This window comes from Oncorhynchus tshawytscha, linkage group LG03 (assembly GCF_018296145.1).
Source record: "Oncorhynchus tshawytscha isolate Ot180627B linkage group LG03, Otsh_v2.0, whole genome shotgun sequence".
In the NCBI taxonomy this organism is placed as follows: Eukaryota; Metazoa; Chordata; class Actinopteri; order Salmoniformes; family Salmonidae; genus Oncorhynchus; species Oncorhynchus tshawytscha.
In genome coordinates, this window is record NC_056431.1 from 66,218,734 (window position 1) to 66,238,415 (window position 19,682).

The 19,682-nt window shown below is 43.1% G+C and overlaps 3 protein-coding genes across 5 annotated transcripts in view; 1 reads left to right on the forward strand and 2 right to left on the reverse strand.

Annotated features, from left to right (window-relative positions):
- The window catches only part of LOC112247096 (discoidin, CUB and LCCL domain-containing protein 2-like), a 34,056-nt gene extending 25,151 nt beyond the window's left edge, over nucleotides 1–8,905 (forward strand). For both annotated transcript variants that reach the window (XM_024415760.2, XM_024415761.2), the window contains 6 exons: nucleotides 1,556–1,703; nucleotides 3,932–4,063; nucleotides 4,151–4,244; nucleotides 4,965–5,014; nucleotides 5,082–5,216; nucleotides 6,872–8,905. In XM_024415760.2, coding sequence (XP_024271528.1) covers nucleotides 1,556–1,703; nucleotides 3,932–4,063; nucleotides 4,151–4,244; nucleotides 4,965–5,014; nucleotides 5,082–5,216; nucleotides 6,872–7,284 — 972 coding nt within the window. In that variant the 3' untranslated portion in view covers nucleotides 7,285–8,905. The remainder of the gene's footprint in view (nucleotides 1–1,555; nucleotides 1,704–3,931; nucleotides 4,064–4,150; nucleotides 4,245–4,964; nucleotides 5,015–5,081; nucleotides 5,217–6,871) is intronic.
- Nucleotides 8,906–9,268: 363 nt separating this feature from the next.
- On the reverse strand, nucleotides 9,269–14,838 carry tmem30c (transmembrane protein 30C). Its single transcript, XM_024402938.2, has 8 exons — nucleotides 14,747–14,838; nucleotides 14,168–14,380; nucleotides 12,190–12,306; nucleotides 11,944–12,051; nucleotides 11,745–11,835; nucleotides 11,426–11,575; nucleotides 10,128–10,340; nucleotides 9,269–9,737 (listed from the first exon to the last, which is right to left on the reverse strand). The coding sequence occupies exons 2-8, from the start codon at nucleotides 14,363–14,365 to the stop codon at nucleotides 9,550–9,552; spliced, it is 1,065 nt and encodes a 354-aa protein (XP_024258706.1). The 5' UTR covers nucleotides 14,366–14,380; nucleotides 14,747–14,838; the 3' UTR covers nucleotides 9,269–9,549.
- A 758-nt stretch (nucleotides 14,839–15,596) lies between these two features.
- cmss1 (cms1 ribosomal small subunit homolog) overlaps nucleotides 15,597–19,682 on the reverse strand; it is a 57,707-nt gene continuing 53,621 nt past the window's right edge. For both annotated transcript variants that reach the window (XM_024402939.2, XM_042319850.1), the window contains exons 5-10: nucleotides 17,012–17,071; nucleotides 16,578–16,680; nucleotides 16,407–16,467; nucleotides 16,211–16,298; nucleotides 15,980–16,068; nucleotides 15,597–15,837 (exon numbers count right to left, since the gene is read on the reverse strand). In XM_024402939.2, the coding sequence (XP_024258707.1) occupies nucleotides 15,754–15,837; nucleotides 15,980–16,068; nucleotides 16,211–16,298; nucleotides 16,407–16,467; nucleotides 16,578–16,680; nucleotides 17,012–17,071 (485 nt within the window). In that variant the 3' untranslated portion in view covers nucleotides 15,597–15,753. The remainder of the gene's footprint in view (nucleotides 15,838–15,979; nucleotides 16,069–16,210; nucleotides 16,299–16,406; nucleotides 16,468–16,577; nucleotides 16,681–17,011; nucleotides 17,072–19,682) is intronic.

The following is a 19,682-nucleotide window of genomic DNA, read 5'->3' on the forward strand; positions in this document are numbered from 1 at the left end:
CAACTCAAACAACATTGAAATTGCATCAATTATGTAGTTTTTATTAAGATTTATTAAGATTTATTAAGATTAAGACCTAGCTAGCCAGTAACTAGCTAGCACCAGGCACAGATTAAGACCTAGCTAGCCAATATCTAGCTAGCACCAGGCACAGATTAAGACCTAGCTAGCCAATAACTAGCTAGCACCAGACACAGATGAAGACCTAGCTAGCCAATAACTAGCTAGCACCAGGCACAGATTAAGACCTAGCTAGCCAATAACTAGCTAGCACCAGACACAGATGAAGACCTAGCTAGCCAATAACTAGCTAGCACCAGGCACAGATTAAGACCTAGCTAGCCAATAACTAGCTAGCACCAGACACAGATGAAGACCTAGCTAGCCAATAACTAGCTAGCACCAGGCACAGATGAAGACCTAGCTAGCCAATAACTAGCTAGCACCAGGCACAGATTAAGACCTAGCTAGCCAATATCTAGCTAGCACCAGACACAGATTAAGACCTAGCTAGCCAATATCTAGCTAGCACCAGGCACAGATTAAGACCTAGCTAGCTAGCACCAGGCACAGATGAAGACCTAGCTAGCCAATAACTAGCTAGCACCAGGCACAGATTAAGACCTAGCTAGCCAATATCTAGCTAGCACCAGACACAGATTAAGACCTAGCTAGCCAGTAACTAGCTAGCACCAGGCACAGATTAAGATCTAGCTAGCCAGTAACTAGCTAGCACCAGGCACAGATGAAAGGGGAAACATTTAAGTATTTTAGCACCAGTAGAGTAGCTATCTAGCTATATAAACCACGCCTGTCTTGAAACTCCTTCTCCAATGTTGGTTACAAGGCAGTACTTATTTAAGGTTAGAGGTTAGAGAATATCATGTTCCCTTTGGTGTATTAAAATGAGAGTTTAAGGTGTCCACTTAATCATTAATCCAAGTATTTGACATGGAGGAGAGGACCAGTAACTTTGTGATAAACTTTATCATTGTAGAGGCAAGTCATTTTTCATACTTTGGTCGTCATACTTTGATCCCGTTTCCTTCAAATATCAAATTTCATGGAAAACATGATTTTGACTGTTCATGACCTTTAAGGAGAGAGAAAGCCTCTTTAGACAAAATACGGGAGTGCAAGATGGAGTCATTTGTTTCTATGGCATCAGTAATTGATTGTGGTTGTGTATGGCAGGAAACATGAGAGCTGACTGTGGTTGTTAAGTGCTGTGGTCAGTCAGACTCAGTCAGGACAGCAGCTCATTAAAGATGGATGGAGATTGATTGAGTGCTTGTGCTGGTCAGGCTCTGTAATCAGGGTTTTTTATCCTTACTTATACTAGTGAAAATCTATTTTACAAGAGACTTGTCCCAAGAAGGCAGCAATCAAACATTTGTTATACACCATACATAAAATGTACAATACAGTAGACCTGTTGGCAGTAGGCACAGGCAAGATAACATGAGATATAATTTGGAAACATGGCTTCAGTGTAGTATATTATTAGGAACCCCATTAGCTATTGCTACAGAAGTCTGTTTCTGTTTCCTGATAGATTTTTAAAGGGAACACCAATTACCTCCAGGAGGTGCGCAATAACTTCATCCCACCAATCGAGGCGCGGTATGTGAGGATAAGCCCCACCCAGTGGCACCAGCGAATTGCCCTCAAGTTTGAGCTGCTCGGATGCCAGTTCCATCAAGGTAACCAAACCAGCCAATCACATGCAGATGTTTTGACTTTGTAGCCATCAGTGAATTTCAATTATTTTACCATTGTGTGTCACTAACCACGTTTCCATCCAGTTTTTATGCGAGTAAGGTCATACCTTATGAAGAAATTCATGGGAGCTGTGATAGGAGCAGGAAGTTTCAGTACAATTTTATAAATGTCAACAGTTAATTTGTTCATTCGACATGGTGGGATCTTTTTGTGTTGGTAAAATGAATTATGTGAGAAATTGTAAGGTTCTGTATTTATGTTCTTAGTCAACCTTGTGTTCTGTTTTGTTGTGTTCTTGAACGTAGCCCTGTCTAATTCTTGTTCATTGATTTCACCTGTGTTAGTTACTCACCTGGTCTCATCAGCTCCTTATTTAGTTCAGTTCATTCTGTTGTGCCTTTGTGAGGTATTGTTCGTTTTGACTCTACTCAGCCTTTCCCTAGCCCGTTTGTGAGAACCAGTTATAGCCTTCAGTTCTAGTTGAGTCACCTGCCTGTTTGCCTACCTGTTTATGACCTTCTGCGAAGGTGCAATAAACACCTGCCACACTCTGCGTGTGAATCTACACCTTTTTCTCCCCGAGTATTCATTACAGAAATGGTGGTGGAAATATTGATATAATAACCATAATAATCATATTGAAGTAAACTTGAAGTCACGCGATGACACGGTGTGTGGTCCTCCCACTATGACTTGGGAAACCATGCAGGTTATTAGGCTACAGATGATATAACTCATGATGAACTTCACAGGGTGGTGATCTTTATGCTCCTCTTTCCAATAAATATTGAGGGTCTGATTCTGGTGACATGATGATCGACGCTCGACTGCCGTTTGACAAATAAGAATATTCTGGCTCTTATCCATAATAATGTCATCATGTAGACTAGCCTACCCTCACAGACTACCCTCATCTGCCAGCTGTTGGCTAGAGCACATGTGCCTTGACCAGAGTAGGTACATTTTGTTATTTAACACAACAGTCTAACTCTCGTTAGAGTTGAAAATGCGATGGAAACACATTGAACTTGACATGTTTAATCAGTACATGTAAACTGAAGTGTGTGCACTACATCACTCACTGATTTTTATCTGCAACAAGCCAGTTTGGTGGGAAAATTAACATATTTTATTTTCGAATATTCGCATATAAATCTGTCGCCGATAGTGGAGAGGTGCATAAAGATGGCAGCCCCATGTACTTACCACAAATACCATGTACGTACCACAAATACCATGTACGTACCACAAATACCATGTACGTACCACAAATACCATGTACTTACCACAAATACCATGTACTTACCACAAATACCATGTACGTACCACAAATACCATGTACTTACCACAAATACCATGTACTTACCACAAATACCATGTACTTACCACAAATACCATGTACGTACCACAAATACCATGTACGTACCACAAATACCATGTACGTACCACAAATACCATGTACGTACCACAAATACCATGTACGTACCACAAATACCATGTACTTACCACAAATACCATGTACTTACCACAAATACCATGTACGTACCACAAATACCATGTACTTACCACAAATACCATGTACGTACCACAAATACCTTGTTTGCTAAGTTCGCCGTATTGTACATTGCTCTTCGTTAGCACAGTATACATGTATACATGATCTCAATTTTAGCTCTAAGATGCCAGCAATTTGAAGAAACCCAACATTTGATTGTGCTGATTAACAGTGCATTGAACCATGTCGCGCACTGTAGTTTAATAACTCTGTGGATAGTGCTAAAACAATGACGTCATATCTGAATTCTGACATCTTTATGCACCTTGTTCATTGGATGGCAACCTAGCTATTGGAGTTGAGGGATCCTATTGAGGCCAATGTGGATGCTATCTGAACAAAGGGAAATAAGAGCCTGTTCTTCCTGAGGAAACTGTTTCAGGGTGGATAGGACGCTGATGACCATCTTTTACAGATAATATATATAATACATTTGAACATTCAATATGATCTGCTGTTTTGGCAATATAAACTTAAAGCGTAAACACAGGCTGGGTAACATTGTTAAACTAAGTAGCAGGATCATTGGTAGGAACTTATATTTGTCATGTGTTCATTGTGTTTTATAAGTGCTGCAAAATGAATAACAAAGATTAGTCTACTCTATTGGAGTCATGTGATCCTAACCGTTCTGTCTCTTCTTCCATTGGACAGCGAGGCCCCGGATATACCACCCCGCTCGGCCTCCCCCTCCCTCAGTGGCCACAGACACCCCCCCAATGTATGGCCGGACCACCCACACCCCTGACATCAGAAACACCACCATGCCTCCATGCACCATCAACGGTGAGCGAGAGGAGAAAGGGAAAAGAGTCCATGTCTAGTTGTGTTGTTGATTGTGGTTGGTTCACACTGGTTGTGTTGTGGTCGTAGACGTGGCGTTTGCAACGGTGTTGGTGCCGGTGTTGGTCATGATTCTGACCACCCTCATCTTGACCACGGTCTGTGCCTGGCACTGGAAGAACAGGTGAGGATGAACTATAACTAGTAACAACTAAACAGATATCCACTCAGTAGCTCCCAACAAACTACCACAAGTACATGCTGACTAGGCCGGGCACTGACTAGGCCGGGCACTGACTAGGCCGGGCACTGACTAGGCCGGGCACTGACTAGGCCGGGCACTGACTAGGCCGGGCACGCGCGTGCGTGCGCCATTGCCCGCATGTTGATTTTGTCCATCCACACTAAACACGATCAGGACACGCAGGTTGATGTGTGAAAACACACTTTGAACCAACTATATTAATTTGAGGTCAGGTCAAAACACATACTGTTGCTAGCTAATTTGTCCTGTGATATAAACATTTGGGTTGTTATTTTTCCTGAAATGCAGTCTTTTTTTTTCTGGATCTTTGTAGAATTTTGACCCATTTTGATTCACACAATTGTGTGTTCTCTACTCCAACAATTAATCCACCGATAAAAGGGGAAGCCTAGTTAGTTTCTAGTAATCCCTCCTTCAGTCTTCTTCTGTGGACTTTATATGGTTATTGGCAACCAACTTTAAGGTGCGTTTAAGGTGTGGACCTCAGTTTCTTTCAATCACCCACGTGGGTATATGCTCCTAAAACCAATGAGATGGGAGAGGCGAGACTTGCAGCGCATTAACAGTGTACATTTATTTTGCAATGCTTGCGGTGTGGTCAGCATGTTACATTTCTTTCTGTTTCATCTTTCTCCTCAGGAAGAATAGTTCAGAGGGAGCTTATGACCTGTCTCACTGGGACCGTGCAGGTAAACACAACACTCTCAGTATCTGTGTGTGTGTGTTTAGATGTTTATTGCGTGTGTCTCTGTCCAGACTGGTGGAAGAGTATGAAGCAGTTCCTGCCATCCAAGATGCCGGAGGGGGAGGAGTCAGTCCGCTACAGCAGCAGTGAGGTGGGCCGGCTCAGAGTGAGAGGGAACACCCCCAGACTACGGGCCGAACCCGCAGGTACACACACAGGCCGTGTCCCAAATCTGTCTTGCCTACTACTTACTAAAAAGACTTAAGCTGTGTTGGAATACTCATAGTAACTGCACTAACCGTACTATTTGTGATGTAAATCGAGTATATAGTATGCTTATTAGTCATAGTATGGATATAGTTAGTATGCCAAAAGTTCCCGGATGTCATACTACCTACAAGGTATACAAGCAGTGGACACTATTGCCATGCTTTTAGGGCCCATAATGCAATTCTTCAGAAAATGGCCCTGGCTTCACAACGTTTTCAGATTTTAAGAAAATATTCAGCCCGAAGTCCGACGAGCGGATACAAATTCATTGCTTTAACTGATTATGACAATGTTGAGCAATGTAATAAAATGGACTTTTCAAATAAGTTGGCTGACAATTTGTTGGCTATGCTATCCTTATGAACCGCATATCACGACAGTGTAGATACCATGTTAGCTAGGGACCTAATGTTAGTTGGGTACTAATACATCAAACTTGCAAGTTTATTAAATATATGCTATCCAACTAACTACTGTTTATTGACTTTATTATTCACGTCATTCTTAGCAAAGTGGTATAGTCATTGTGCGTTCTCAATGGACATAAATTCGCTCTGGCTATCTACTCCGATTTCAGACTCGTCTGAGCGCAGAATAACTGATGAATTTACAAACGCTCAACACCAGTTGAATATGACCGGTGTCGGTAAACGTTGGCAAAATTGTTGCCAGCAGCACAGTTACAGTCACCAACACGCTGAATAACATGAAAACAGCCTAACCAGCTCTGCCAGGGCAGATAAAATCGTTAGAGTGAGGTGTTCTCTCATTTGAGTCTGGAAGTAGCTAGCCAGATAGCTTGGGTGCTTGACTGCCATTGTGATGATGGTCAGAACACTCGGATCAACCCTGCTCCTCAGCCAGAGCGTCCACTGTACTCTCTGAACACTCCAAGAGAGAAACTTTGAATTTACGAACTGACAACGCTGTGAATTTACAAACGCTTAGAGCGCACTCTGGGACTCCAGATTGAATTTACGAACACACCCGAAGTCGTAAAATGTCAAGATAGTAATTTGTTATGCCAACAAGCTAGCAATAGCATCAACTTCCGCTAGACAAGCGTACCTCTAGTATGCTCAACTGAAATGATACCGTTAGTTTACAGTATACTAAAATTAACTAATGGTATGCAGTATATACTCATTAAATATGTCGTAGACAGTATGTTAGTATGGGTATTCAAACACCGCTATACTGTGTAATAATTGTACTATATACTACTTAGAACGTTCCGTTTATTAAAAACGAACGCAGTAAACAACATACTAGGCTCCTGAAAATGTGTAATCTAATGCAGAATTGTTTTGATTTGGGTACAGAACGTCCCCTTATCTTCTTATCAGCTGTTGTCAGACACATGAGTCTGGAAAGACTATTCTCTTCCTCAAAAGTCCACACTGAATTCTCCTAGAAGAAAATCGAAAATTAGTATAACATCCTGGCATTTAAAGCATCCTTGAAATTTCACATACTATAAACCTTTCTATTTTTGAATACTTAAAATGCATACTATTTAGTTCGCAGGTATGGTTATTCAAACACGGCCACACAGTTGTTTGTATGTTGAACACACCCTCTCTTCCATTAGAGTATGCCCAGCCCCTGGTCAACGGTGTCATGACATCACTAGGTCAGAGGTCAACTTTCAAGCCAGAGGAAGGTTCTGACCCCGGCTACACGGACCCCAACCTCTACGACGCCCCCATGGCAACAGACATCTACCATGCCTACGCTCAACCCCTGCCCGCCTCCGGTGCAGAGTATGCCACGCCCATTATGATTGACATTGCAAGCCACCTATCAGGGAGCTCCACACTGAACCAGCCAACCACAGTCTCCAGCTTCATGGGCCGTGGCCCCGCCTCCCTTCTCACGAGAACAGACAGCGGGCAATCGGGGAGGTCAATGTATGACACGCCCAAGAGTACAGGACAGGCCACACCCACTAAGGATTTAGCCTATCAGGTGCCTCAGAGCAGCTCTCAGAAGCCAGTGGAGTAGAGCTGAAGAGGTGGAGTGAGTACTTTGATTGACAAGGCCATAACCATAAACCACCCCCAACCCCTCCATTGACAGAGGGGGATGATGGAGATAGGGAGGGTGAATTAAACTGTAAAGAACATTAGCTTCAAGTTAGATGTCTGTATGTGAGCGTGTCTGCAGAGGAGTCTGTATGTGAGTGTCTACCTGTACGTGCATGGCCGCAGAGTGCTAGCATAGTACCATACCAGTCCTATCACTGAAACCACAAAGATGAATGTCTACATGAGAGCGAGAGAACAGAAAGAGAAAAGAAACAAGGAGAGGTGGAGAGCTCACTACTGTTTCAGCCAGGCTAAGTCCCCTCTGTGTGTCTCTTAATTTGATGTTTTGTCAAACTGAGTATATATTAGTTCCTTTCGTGTCAATCTAAAAGTGAAACAATTCTCCAAACAATAGGTTCTCTGAAGTGGTTGCCTTCTATAGAAAGTCAATGTTTCTACCACTGAAGTGTTCTCTGCATAAAGGCCAAAGGTCACCTGTCTAAAGAGGAGCTTCCTCAGTTTACTACGGTACGCTTTGATTGGAGGCTTGAACTATTTCAGCTTTCAGTTCACAAAATCAGACCTGTCAAAATTTTTGAGTTTAACCAATCACCTTATACAAAAAGCTAGAGTGAAACCCACACCAAAAACCTGTTGAAGTTTCTGAAAAATTATTTATTTTTCTTTTATAATTCCTACTGAAAAAAAACACTATGGAAAGCGGTGACGAATCAGCTTCAAATGATGATGGTTACACTGTTGTCATGGACACCTTGCCTCACGTGACAGTCAAAAAGGACCTCTGCATAACGTTTAGGTGCCATTGGGTTCACACACTGCCTGACTAGGACCAGTTACTTGAAGAGGAAGAATCTGCCCTCATGGTGATCCTAGAGAGGAGCTGTCCAACAGAAGGGCTGTCTCTAAAATATGTCAGTGAGACTAAACATTGCCTTATGTTTTGTTATTATGCATCATTTATCATGGCCACCGTCTGTAAATTCCCAGAGAATCCAGAGGTTGTAGGACTTCTGTGTGCTAGACGAAGATGATTCACTCCAGCCAAACTCACACTGGAGTAGTCTAGGTTACCGCATCAGGTGTGTGTATGGTACGGATCCTGACAAAGACGGTACGGCGAGAGAACATTATCACTAGTGACCAATCAGCATGCAGAAGTTAATATTTACAGAAACGCCTCATTCTAGTATGTGTCTGAATTGCTGTCTCTATTTCTTAGAGATTGACTGTCTCTACTGTACGACTGTCTCATCAATGTATGTAATGGCTTTCATGAGTGTCTTTGTATGGCTGTCCTAAAGAGAGTATCTGTGTGTGGCTAGCTATGTCTGTACGACTGTCCCTACGAGTGTACTGCATCTATGTTTGATTAGTCATGTTTGTAGTCAGTGGAGCACATTTAGTCCGGTCAATCCCTGTCCTGAACACCAAATCTGAACCTGGACCAGTTGAACTTTAGGTTAAAGGTTAGGGCTTCAGTATGTAAGGCTGGCCGTAGGTCAGTGTGTTCCCTGGTCACTGTGTGTTTCTGTCTTCACAGATTGTACAAGGAGAAATAAAGCCTTTTTAAAAAGTAACTTTTTTTTAAAGCTTTTAAAAAACTTTTACACATTTCTACAGTGAATAAAATAAAACATCAATGAATTCTTCATATTTCACATCATAAAGGGTTTCTCTGGTACTTTTTAGCCAGTAGTTCTGATAGTACTTACAAGCCAAAGGTGGTCCCGAAAAATTGCATACTACGTCACACATCGAGCGCGAGACTAAAGCTCATTGGTTGAACTCAAATTGCTAGAGGGTTGGAACACGTAGGGGAAATGGCACAGCACCGTTTCTAGAAAAACAGTGGCGAATTGAGGTAAAACAGTAATTCTGCTCATAGATTATCAGTTTATGAACTACCCAGTGGGAGGCTTAAAAAACTACTTACTAGTCACCAAAGTTCCAGAGCATGTCTTTAATGCATATTCAACCACTGACATACATTATCACTGAAAACAATTTCCTATGGTTACCCACCTCGTTTCATTCTAACCGCACTACTGCCACCACATGGTTATGTAGGGAAATTAAACCAAGTACAAGCATTCATGATGCTGAAAACACAAACCCCATCTCTAATCCAGAACTACATCAATTTAGACCATTTTAATAATCACATTCACTATCTACAGCATTATGAATTCCATAGGTCTCCTCTTCTTCTTCACCTTTTCCATCACTCCTTCATATTCCGTCCGTTCTTACCAAACTTCCACCAGACGGCGGTGAGGATGACAGCGAGGAGCAGGATGAGACAGCCTGTGACCAGGTAGGCTACGGGCAGGAAGTTGTTCTGACCCCCAAACCAGCTGACTGTGGACAGGACCACTTCCTTTCTGCCCTGGAAGTACTCCACTGGGAAGTCTGGAGAGGGGGCAGAGGTCAAGGATAAACATAGCCACATAAGGTGAACACAAACCTTTCATCTAAACAGGATTTAAATAGTAGACGTACTATTAATGTGCTACCATAATGTTTTCCACACAGGTAAAGGAAATAGCTGTTGTTTTTGTGCTTAATGTGCTGTGACTTTCCATTGTTCTTGTAACTGAGAAAATAAACATCCAATATTCCAAGCCACATCCTATGGTTTCACTACCATCCAAAGAGAAACTAGCTACATTAACCCCAATCTACCTAAGGGTTGGAAATAGGAACATGCTTTTGGAATAAATTTTTTAAAAAGAGTTTTGATTCAATTGACTCAAATCTCAATGTCTCCCTGGTAACAGTAATATGCATAACAAAGGATACTGTAGGAGATAAGGACGCTGTAGTTTCCAGCCGGCAGCCCATCGGTGAAGGGTTCTATGGCTCGGTTTAGGACCCCGTAGAGCTTCTTGAAGTTGGGGAAGGCAGCCTCCCTCATCCACACGATGAGGTCCTCGTTGATGAAGCCGTTGTTGTTGCGGTCCCAGGGGTCCAGGTCATACACAGGCTTCTGCCAGTACAGAGGCTGGCCCGTGCCTGACAACACACAGACAACGGTTACATCTAGAGTCCAGACAATATTTTAACAACAGCAATACAACAGTTATACGACATTGAGACATGATTTGGAAAAGGTTTTGACAACAGTCATACAACATTTGGAAAGGCAAGAGAGCAGCGATATGTCTATTAAATTCAAATGTGGTATTAATAGTAATGATGACCATGAACACACTGTGTGGGTGTGTTGTGACGCTGAATATGTTGTGAACACACTTTGTGGGTGTGTTGTGACGCTGAACATGTTGTGAACACACTGTGTGGGTGTGTTGTGACGCTGAACATGTTGTGAACACACTGTGTGGGTGTGTTGTGACGCTGAACATGCTGTGAACACACTGTGTGGGTGTGTTGTGACGCTGAACATGTTGTGAACACACTGTGTGGGTGTGTTGTGACGCTGAACATGCTGTGAACACACTGTGTGGGTGTGTTGTGACGCTGAACATGTTGTGAACACACTGTGTGGGTGTGTTGTGACGCTGAACATGTTGTGAACACACTGTGTTGTGACGAACTGTGAACAACATGTTGTGAACACACTGCTGAACATGGGTGTGTTGTGACGCTGAACATGCTGTGAACACACTGTGTGGGTGTGTTGTGAGGCTGAACATGTTGTGAACACACTGTGGGTGTGTTGTGACGCTGAACATGTTGTGAACACACTGTGTGGGTGTGTTGTGATGCTGAACATGCTGTGAACACACTGTGTGGGTGTGTTGTGACGCTGAACATGTTGTGAACACACTGTGTGGGTGTGTTGTGACGCTGAACATGTTGTGAACACACTGTGTGGGTGTGTTGTGACGCTGAACATGTTGTGAACACACTGTGTGGGTGTGTTGTGACGCTGAACATGCTGTGAACACACTGTGTGTGTGTTGTGACGCTGAACATGTTGTGAACACACTGTGTGGGTGTGTTGTGACGCTGAACATGTTGTGGACACACTGTGTGGGTGTGTTGTGACGCTGAACATGCTGTGAACACACTGTGTGGGTGTGTTGTGACGCTGAACATGTTGTGAACACACTGTGTGGGTGTGTTGTCAGACACACCTTCAAACACCTGTGCTAACGTTAGGGTTTTGTTCTCCACCTGTGGGTTGCGGAACTTGACGTTCTTGTCGGTGTACCAGGTGATGCCCTTCCTGAATAGAGGAACCACCCGACTGCCTGCTGCTGAGTGGTACATCAGAGTGAAGGAGTCTGGGAAAAACACAAACAAAACTCATCAAGAAATCAAATCAGTCAATTAATCAAAACCAGGTGTTTCATGTCAGGGAGAGATTTGATCATATCACTGGATATTAATGCAGTGACATTATTAGCAGAGACTGATGACATAAACTGATGTTGCTGAGTAATGGTGTGATACCGTTGAACATGCTGTTGGCCACAGCCCCACAAGGGGCAATAGGGAGTCCGTTCTTATCCTTTATGAAGGGCTCGCAATAGTAGCTCGGGTTCTGTAGAGACAGACAGGAAGGATTTGATGTTGTAAAAGCTCAGAATGAACCAGGAAATTAAGAAGATGAAGACAGAGAAGAATAGATTGATAGATTAACAGTAGCTACCTTGAGGTTTTTATTTCTCCCAATCATCTGTCCATCATCCCTGGAGTCCATGTATTGCCGGAGGTTCTGGTGGAAGTTGATCAGGCCGTAATAGAAGAACACATCTCCCTGGGACAGGAAACACATCATCACTGTCAGTCTTAGTTGGATTTGGTTTCCAACATGTTTAACACTGACACATACAGTACATTAGCTTGTGGTCTTGTCAAAGTGTACAGACCAAGACAAACACACATACTCACACACCTTGAACGTGTTCTCAATGTTAAACACCACAGTGCAGTTGCAGCTCTGGTTCGCATTGGCACGGTCTTTACGCTTCTCAAAACACTTATCACATGACCCTGCGTGTGTGTAGTCTACCTGTAGAGGGAGGGAAGGAGATATAGCAGGAGGGAGAGAAATATATACAGTGCATTTGGAAAGTATTCAGACCCTTTCACTTTTTCCACATTTTATTACGTTACTTATTATTCTATATAGCCTTATTCTAAAATGGATTAAAAATATATTTTCCTCATCAAATCTACACATAACATCCCATAATGACAAAGCAATTATTTTGCAAATTTATTCCAAATAAAACACAGAAATACTTTTTTTTTTTTACATAAGTATTCAGACCTTTTGCTATGAGACTCAAAATTGAGCTCAGGTGCTTCCTGTTTCCATTTATCATCCTTGAGATGTTTCGACAACTTCATTGGAGTTCACCTGTGTTCAATTAAATTGATTGGACATGACTTGGAAAGGCACACACCTGTCTATATAAAGGTCCCACAGTTGACAGTGCATGTTAGAGCAAAAACCAAGCCATGAGGTCGAAGGAATTGTTCGCAGAGCTCTGAGACAGGATTGTGTCGAGGCAAAGATCAAGGGAGGGGTACCAAAACATGTCTGCAGTATTGAAGGTCCCCAAGAACACAGTGGCCTCCATCATTCTTAAATGGAAGAAGTTTGGAACCACCAAGACTCTTCCTAGAGCTGTCCGCCCAACTAAACTAAGCAATTGGGGCAGAAGGGCCTTGGTCAGGAAGGTGACCAAGAACCTGATTGTCACTCTGACCGAGCTCCAGAGTTCCTCTGTGGAGATGGGAGAACCTTCCAGAAGGACAACCATCTCTGCAGCACTCTACCAATCAGGCCTTTATGGTAGGGTGGCCAGACGGAAGCCACTCCTCAGTAAAAGTTTGCCAAATGGCACATAAAGGACTCTAAGACCATGAGAAACAATATTCTCTGGTCTGATGAAACCAAAATTGAACTCTAAGAGTCACACCGGGAAGAAACAAGACACCCATCCCTATGGTGAAGCATGGTGGTGGCAGCATCATGCTGTGGGGATTTTATTCAGCGGCAGGGACTGGAAAAGTAGTTGGGATCGGGGGAAAGTTTAACGGGGCAGAGTACAGAGAGATCCTGATGAAGTCCTGAGCGTTCTGGAGCAGGTTCTCAGACTGGGGCGAAGGTTCACCTTCCAACAGGACAACGACCCTAAGCATACAGCCAAGACAACGCAGGAGTGGCTTCGGGACAAGTCTCTGAATGTCCTTGAATGGTCTAGCTAGAGACATGGCTTGAACACGATCTAACGTCCCTGAAGAGACCTGAAAATAGCTGTGCAGCGATGCTCCCCATCCCACCTGACAGATTTTGAGAGGATCTGCAGAGAATAATGGAAGAAACTGTGCATATACAGGTGTGCCAAGCGTCATACCAAGAAGACACGAGGCTGTAATCACTGCCAAAGGCGCTTCAACAAAGGGTCTGAATACTTATGGAAATGTGATATTTCAGTTATTTTTTTAATGGGGTAGTATGTAGATTTAGAGAGAAAAAACTATTTAATCCTATTTTCAAATAAGGCTGTAACATAACAAAATGTGTAAACAGTCAACGGGTCTGAATACTTTCTGAATGCACTGTATAGCCAACACGTATAGCCAACACATTAAAATCTATATGAATCTTAGAATGTTTGTTTCCCACAGCCATTTATTGTACTGTAGCTTCACTTCTTCACAGAATACCCTGGAAGTCCTCTCTCTTATCGTCTCTTTCTACCTCTCCTTCTATCAGAATACCCTGAAACTTTCTACCTCTTAGCTTATCTAACCATGAACACAAGATATGTGCTCTGGAGGGTGTTACCTACTCCATTTCAAGTGATTGTGTGTATCGGTCAAATAAAAATATATTTTATCTGAAAGGATCGCTTACTCACCTTCAGTTCATGTGTATTCTGCACGGTGACAAGTAGCCACACTCCCAGCAGCACACACACAATGGCCATACCGTAGAAGAAAGGCAGGACGGTTTGAGCTGTGAGCATGGGGGACCAGGCAGGCAGTCTCTGCTGTTTGAAAGCAGAGTTATCAGGCCTCCGGGCCAGGGGCCCAGCGTTGGCCTTCGCCTTGCCCATGACAGAGAGCTCCGGCTGGGGAAGGGTGATGAGACCAGGAACGTCAGACAACAAGAAAACAAGCAAGGAACAGGAGTCTTCCCTCTCTTCTCTTCCGGTCTTCTTTAACACAGTCTTATCAGCATTTCTCTACCTCGCTCCCCTGCCTGCCAAGAGCCTTTTCCCAGCAGGCTTAGGGCTAGGGTGGGGAAGACCTTTGAGACAGGCTGCTGGCAGTTACTCATTAACCAGAATCCTCTGCTCTACTTCCTCTTTTGTTATTTTTCTACTGTTCTTCGCTCACTCCTTCCCGAGCGATTCAGTCATACATACATACACACTGATGTATTACAGCCTATCATCCACGTACTAAAATATCTCAGATGTATTTTCCGACAGTACCTTACGATCCGTTATTTCTTCCCCACTGAACTAGTTGCCTTTGTCTGTTCCAGAACACACTTACACACAGGATGTTATGACAAACCAGACTACCTACTGGGTGAAACAACTCATTACATCACAGACTCAGTGGGAGGGGCTTCCCGCTGGTGTGAACAAACAAGAGAGTCTGGTTCCATTCAAATGTCTTTATTCAAACCATCACACAGTTGGGCTGTGTCACACAGAGGGCTGTGTTATTGTTGAACTACAACACTGTATAAACCATATCAGATATTTTACATGTCACTTAAAATAGAACAAGAACACAGTGTCACAGAGGGAGAGGGTAAAAACAGGATAGGGTAGATGGTTGTCCAGTAGTCGGTCTGTTATGGAGACAGGATTGGTTTGAGGGGCCCTAATAAACTTTGTTGCGTGTGAGTGTTTGTGCACGCGTGTGAACAAGAGCATGATGAGAAGAGGTCCAGTCTGACTTGGTTGGGAGTGTGTTTGTATGTCAGTATATAGCAGAGTATGGCACTAGGTGTGTGTTTATATCTCAGTATATGGCATCAGCAATCTGAGCAGCTCACCGATTGCTGCAGCTGTACACAGCCCATCTGTAAATAGCCCATCCAATCTACCTACCTCATCCCCATATTGCATTTTATTTGCTCTTTTGCACACCAGTATTTATACTTGCACATCATCATCTGCACATCTCTCACTCCAGTGTTAAATTTGCTAAATTTGAATTACTTTGCTACTATGGCCTATTTATTGCCTTACCTCCTTACTCCATTTGCACACACTGTATATAGACTTTTCTATTGTTATTGACTATACTTTATTTTATTCCATGTGTAACTTGTGTCCATGTGTTGTTTTTTGTCGCACTGCTTTGCTTTATCTTGGCCAGGTCGCAGTTGTAAATGAGATCTTGTTCTCAACTGGCCTACCTGGTTAAATAAAGGTGAAAAAAATCAAATAAAATGGCAGATTATGGCACTAGGTGTGTGGTTGTATCAGAACAGTCCCACTTTCACTTTTCCTTCCCTACATCCTTTCAAGATTCCCATATCCAGCAGCTTCAACAAGTCACCTTTGACCTAGAAGTGAAAAAGAGGGCTGTGTTATTAAGAAACTCCATAAAGTCTGTCTGGCAGAAAGCCCATGTACTACTAGAGTATATTTTCAATGCTGTGTAAAGTGTTACTGTTACTGGTCCAGCAGGGGGCGTTGTAGTCTCACCTCAGGAACATCCACCATCCTGCGAAGCTTCTGGTCTCTCCAGTTCCAGTCCAGAACCAGGAAACGCAGGGGAGGCAGGGTCAGACCCTCTGGAAAAGGTCAGAGGTCAGATAGGGGTCAAATAGGGGTTTAATCCCTGAAGAGGAGTGAATTAGTGCACACCTACGATTGAAGGTTAGAAGATCAGAATAAAGTCACTGTAAATTAAGCCACACTAAGTACAAGCTGTACCTTTCTCAATGAGGGCGCTCAGTCTCCCTGGCGTCCCCACCCCAATGTGTGTCACCCTCGTCTGTAGGAGCTTCACCTGCTCCTCTACCTGGGGACAGAAGACAGTACGGTCACGCTTGGCTTTACTCACTCACAGAATGGCTCATCTGTACACATTAATATTAATAGGAAACTATTGTACAGTAAGGTCTGTTACCTTGATGTGCTTTGCAAACAGCTTCAGCACTTTGGCCTCTCCCTTGAAGGTGGTTAACTGTCTGGTGAAGATGTAAAAACAAGGGAGCATTATATTAAGCTGAGAAGTGCCATAAAGAATATACAATAAAAGATGATAAATGGTAAGAGGGAGATGTGCGTTGTCACTCACTTGATGAGCTCGATGACTCTTAGCGCGGCGCTACAGACGATGAGCAGAACCACAGAACTCTTCTCTGTGTGCTGCTTCTGGACCTTAGCCCATTTGGGACAAACTGAGCGAAAAGAGAAAGGGAAAAACATATTGTGGTACAACGGACGGATGTCAATAGTCTAAAGTGGCTTCCTCTCCTCATTTTCTCTACTACAGCAGTGCAAATGAAGGAGAGACGATTAGGAGGGGAAGCCAACGTCAGACTACTGAGTTAATACCCAAGGACACATCTAGGAACATGACAGAAGATGTAGCGCACATATGGGTCAGCAGTCCTATTAGTGTAACATGGAGTTTAAAAAGGAGTCATGTATTGGTGAGAGGTATGTAATGTACATGTAAAATGTTATGTATTTAGGTATGTACGGTGTGATGGTTTGATTTGAACTCACTTTCTTTCAGGTAGGAGGAGAGGCTGTGTGTGAGGTCATTACTCCTCACGAAGCAGGACTCTGGGAGTAACCAATCAGAGAAGAAAGTCACATTAGGAAATTCAGAGAAAGTGAGTGAGTAAGAGAGAGAGAGAGAAAAGGCGTCAGCATGCTTCAGTTCGGCTGGCACCTATCCGAACACAGCTAGGCAAACCGAACGAGTGTGCTCGCATACTCCCATAAAAGGACAGCTAGGCAAACCGAACGAGTGTGCTCGCATACTCCCATAAAAGGACAGCTAGGCAAACCGAAAGAGTGTGCTCGCATACTCCCATAAAAGGACAGCTAGGCAAACCGAACGAGTGTGCTCGCATACTCCCAGAAAAGGACAGCTAGGCAAACCGAACGAGTGTGCTCCCATACTCCCATAAAAGGACAGCTAGGCAAACCGAACGAGTGTGCTCGCATACTCCCATAAAAGGACAGCTAGGCAAACCGAACGAGTGTGCTCCATACTCCCATAAAAGGACAGCTAGGCAAACCGAACGAGTGTGCTCCCATACTCCCATAAAAGGACAGCTAGGCAAACCGAACGAGTGTGCTCCCATACTCCCATAAAAGGACAGCTAGGCAAACCGAACGAGTGTGCTCCCATAAAAGGACAGCTAGGCAAACCGAACGAGTGTGCTCCCATACTCCCATAAAAGGACAGCTAGGCAAACCGAACGAGTGTGCTCCCATACTCCCATAAAAGGACAGCTAGGCAAACCGAACGAGTGTGCTCGCATACTCCCATAAAAGGACAGCTAGGCAAACCGAACGAGTGTGCTCCCATACTCCCATAAAAGGACAGCTAGGCAAACCGAACGAGTGTGCTCCCATAAAAGGACAGCTAGGCAAACCGAACGAGTGTGCTCCCATACAAGGACAGCTAGGCAAACCGAACGAGTGTGCTCCCATACTCCCAGAAAAGGACAGCTAGGCAAACCAAACGAGTGTGCTCCCATACTCCCATAAAAGGACAGCTTCAAAAACAAGAAAAAAAACGGCAAGAGTAACTGTTTGTCCATTTCGAGACATCGTAGCCAGTATACACTTCCTCAATAGTCAGAATGAATCTACGATAACTCACGAAATCTGTCACTCATTTTGATGTTTTGCCGAGGGTATCTTAATCACACAATTTTACATTGAACTAAGCTGTTAAGTGCAGTATTTCTTAAAACCTCTACAAGATCGCCACCCCCCCGCAGGACGGTTGATCTAACGTAGGCTAATGTGATTAGCATGACGTTGTACGTAACAAGAGCATTTCCCAGGACATAGAGATGTCTTATATGGGCTTAAATTATTGTTAATCTAACTGCACTGTCCAATTTACAGTAGCTTTTACAGTGAAAAAAGACCATGCTATTGTTTGAGGAGAGTGCACGGCAACTGGTTTGATACATTCACCTCTGAAGGTAAATAATGTACTTACATTCAGTAATCTTGCTCTGATTTGTCATCCCAGGTGTACAAGATAAAATGTAGCTAGTTTTTTAAATTATAAAATCCATTTTACTGGGTTCTACAGTTTGAACCCCTGCTGTGCCACCCCCCCATCTAGATGTGTGAAGGTTAGGGTCTTTTCTACAGGGAAGCTAATTATCTATTGTCTCTGACATTCCTGGGAGTGTGTAAACTCCCATTTTTATTACCATATTATTGTTATATGTTCTCTATAGTTATGTACTTGAAAATGAATCAATTGACCAATTCGGGCACATTTGGGCAGACTTGATACAACATTTTGAACAGTAGAGCAATGGTTCATTGGATCAGTCTAAAACTTTGTACATACACTACTGCCATCTAGTGGCCAAAATCTAAATTGTGCCTAGACCCCTAAGATTACATAACGGCCTTTCTCTTACATTTCAAAGATGAAAAAAATGTGTTTTTCTTTGTATTATCTTTTACCAGATCTAATGTGTTATATTCTCCTACATTAATTTCACATTTCCACAAACTTCAAAGTGTTTCCTTTCAAATGGGATCAAGAATATTCATATCCTTGCTTCAGGTCCTGAGCTTCAAGCAGTTAGATTTGGGTGTCATTTTAGGTGAAAATTGAAAAGAAAAGGGTCCGATCCAGGTTAAGGAAAAAATGTGCATGAAAATGAGTCGTCTCTCAGTGAATGACAACAAATCTCTACTGTTGACCAATCACAGATGAAAGGGCGTAGACTTCGGATTGCCTGAGAAAACATTTTGTGTGACCGAACAGACGGAAAAAAAAACAATAAGTCCAAAACGAAAAAAGTCCAAAACATCACAAAATGTCATTATAATATACTGTATGAAAGACCTCTTCTGAAATGTTTCAGCTGGTAAGCATGCGGACGCCTTTAGACAGACATATTGATGGTCCTTAAAGCTCAGACACGCCAGTAGGATTGTCCAATGTTTGCTGCCTACCGTACTTAGCACCTCAGGTGTCGGCAGTCAATCTCTTTTGTGTTCACACAGCAAAGTACTTTGAATTCGTCAGCCACTCAGTCTTATTCAAATACTCCAAACCAGAAGGTGGCAGTACTGTTTTTTAAAAACATTTTAGTCATTTAGCAGATTCTCTTTTCCAGAGCGACTAACAGGAGAAATTATGGTTGTGTGTCCCGTTCAAGTGCACAGACAGATTTTTCGGCTCAGG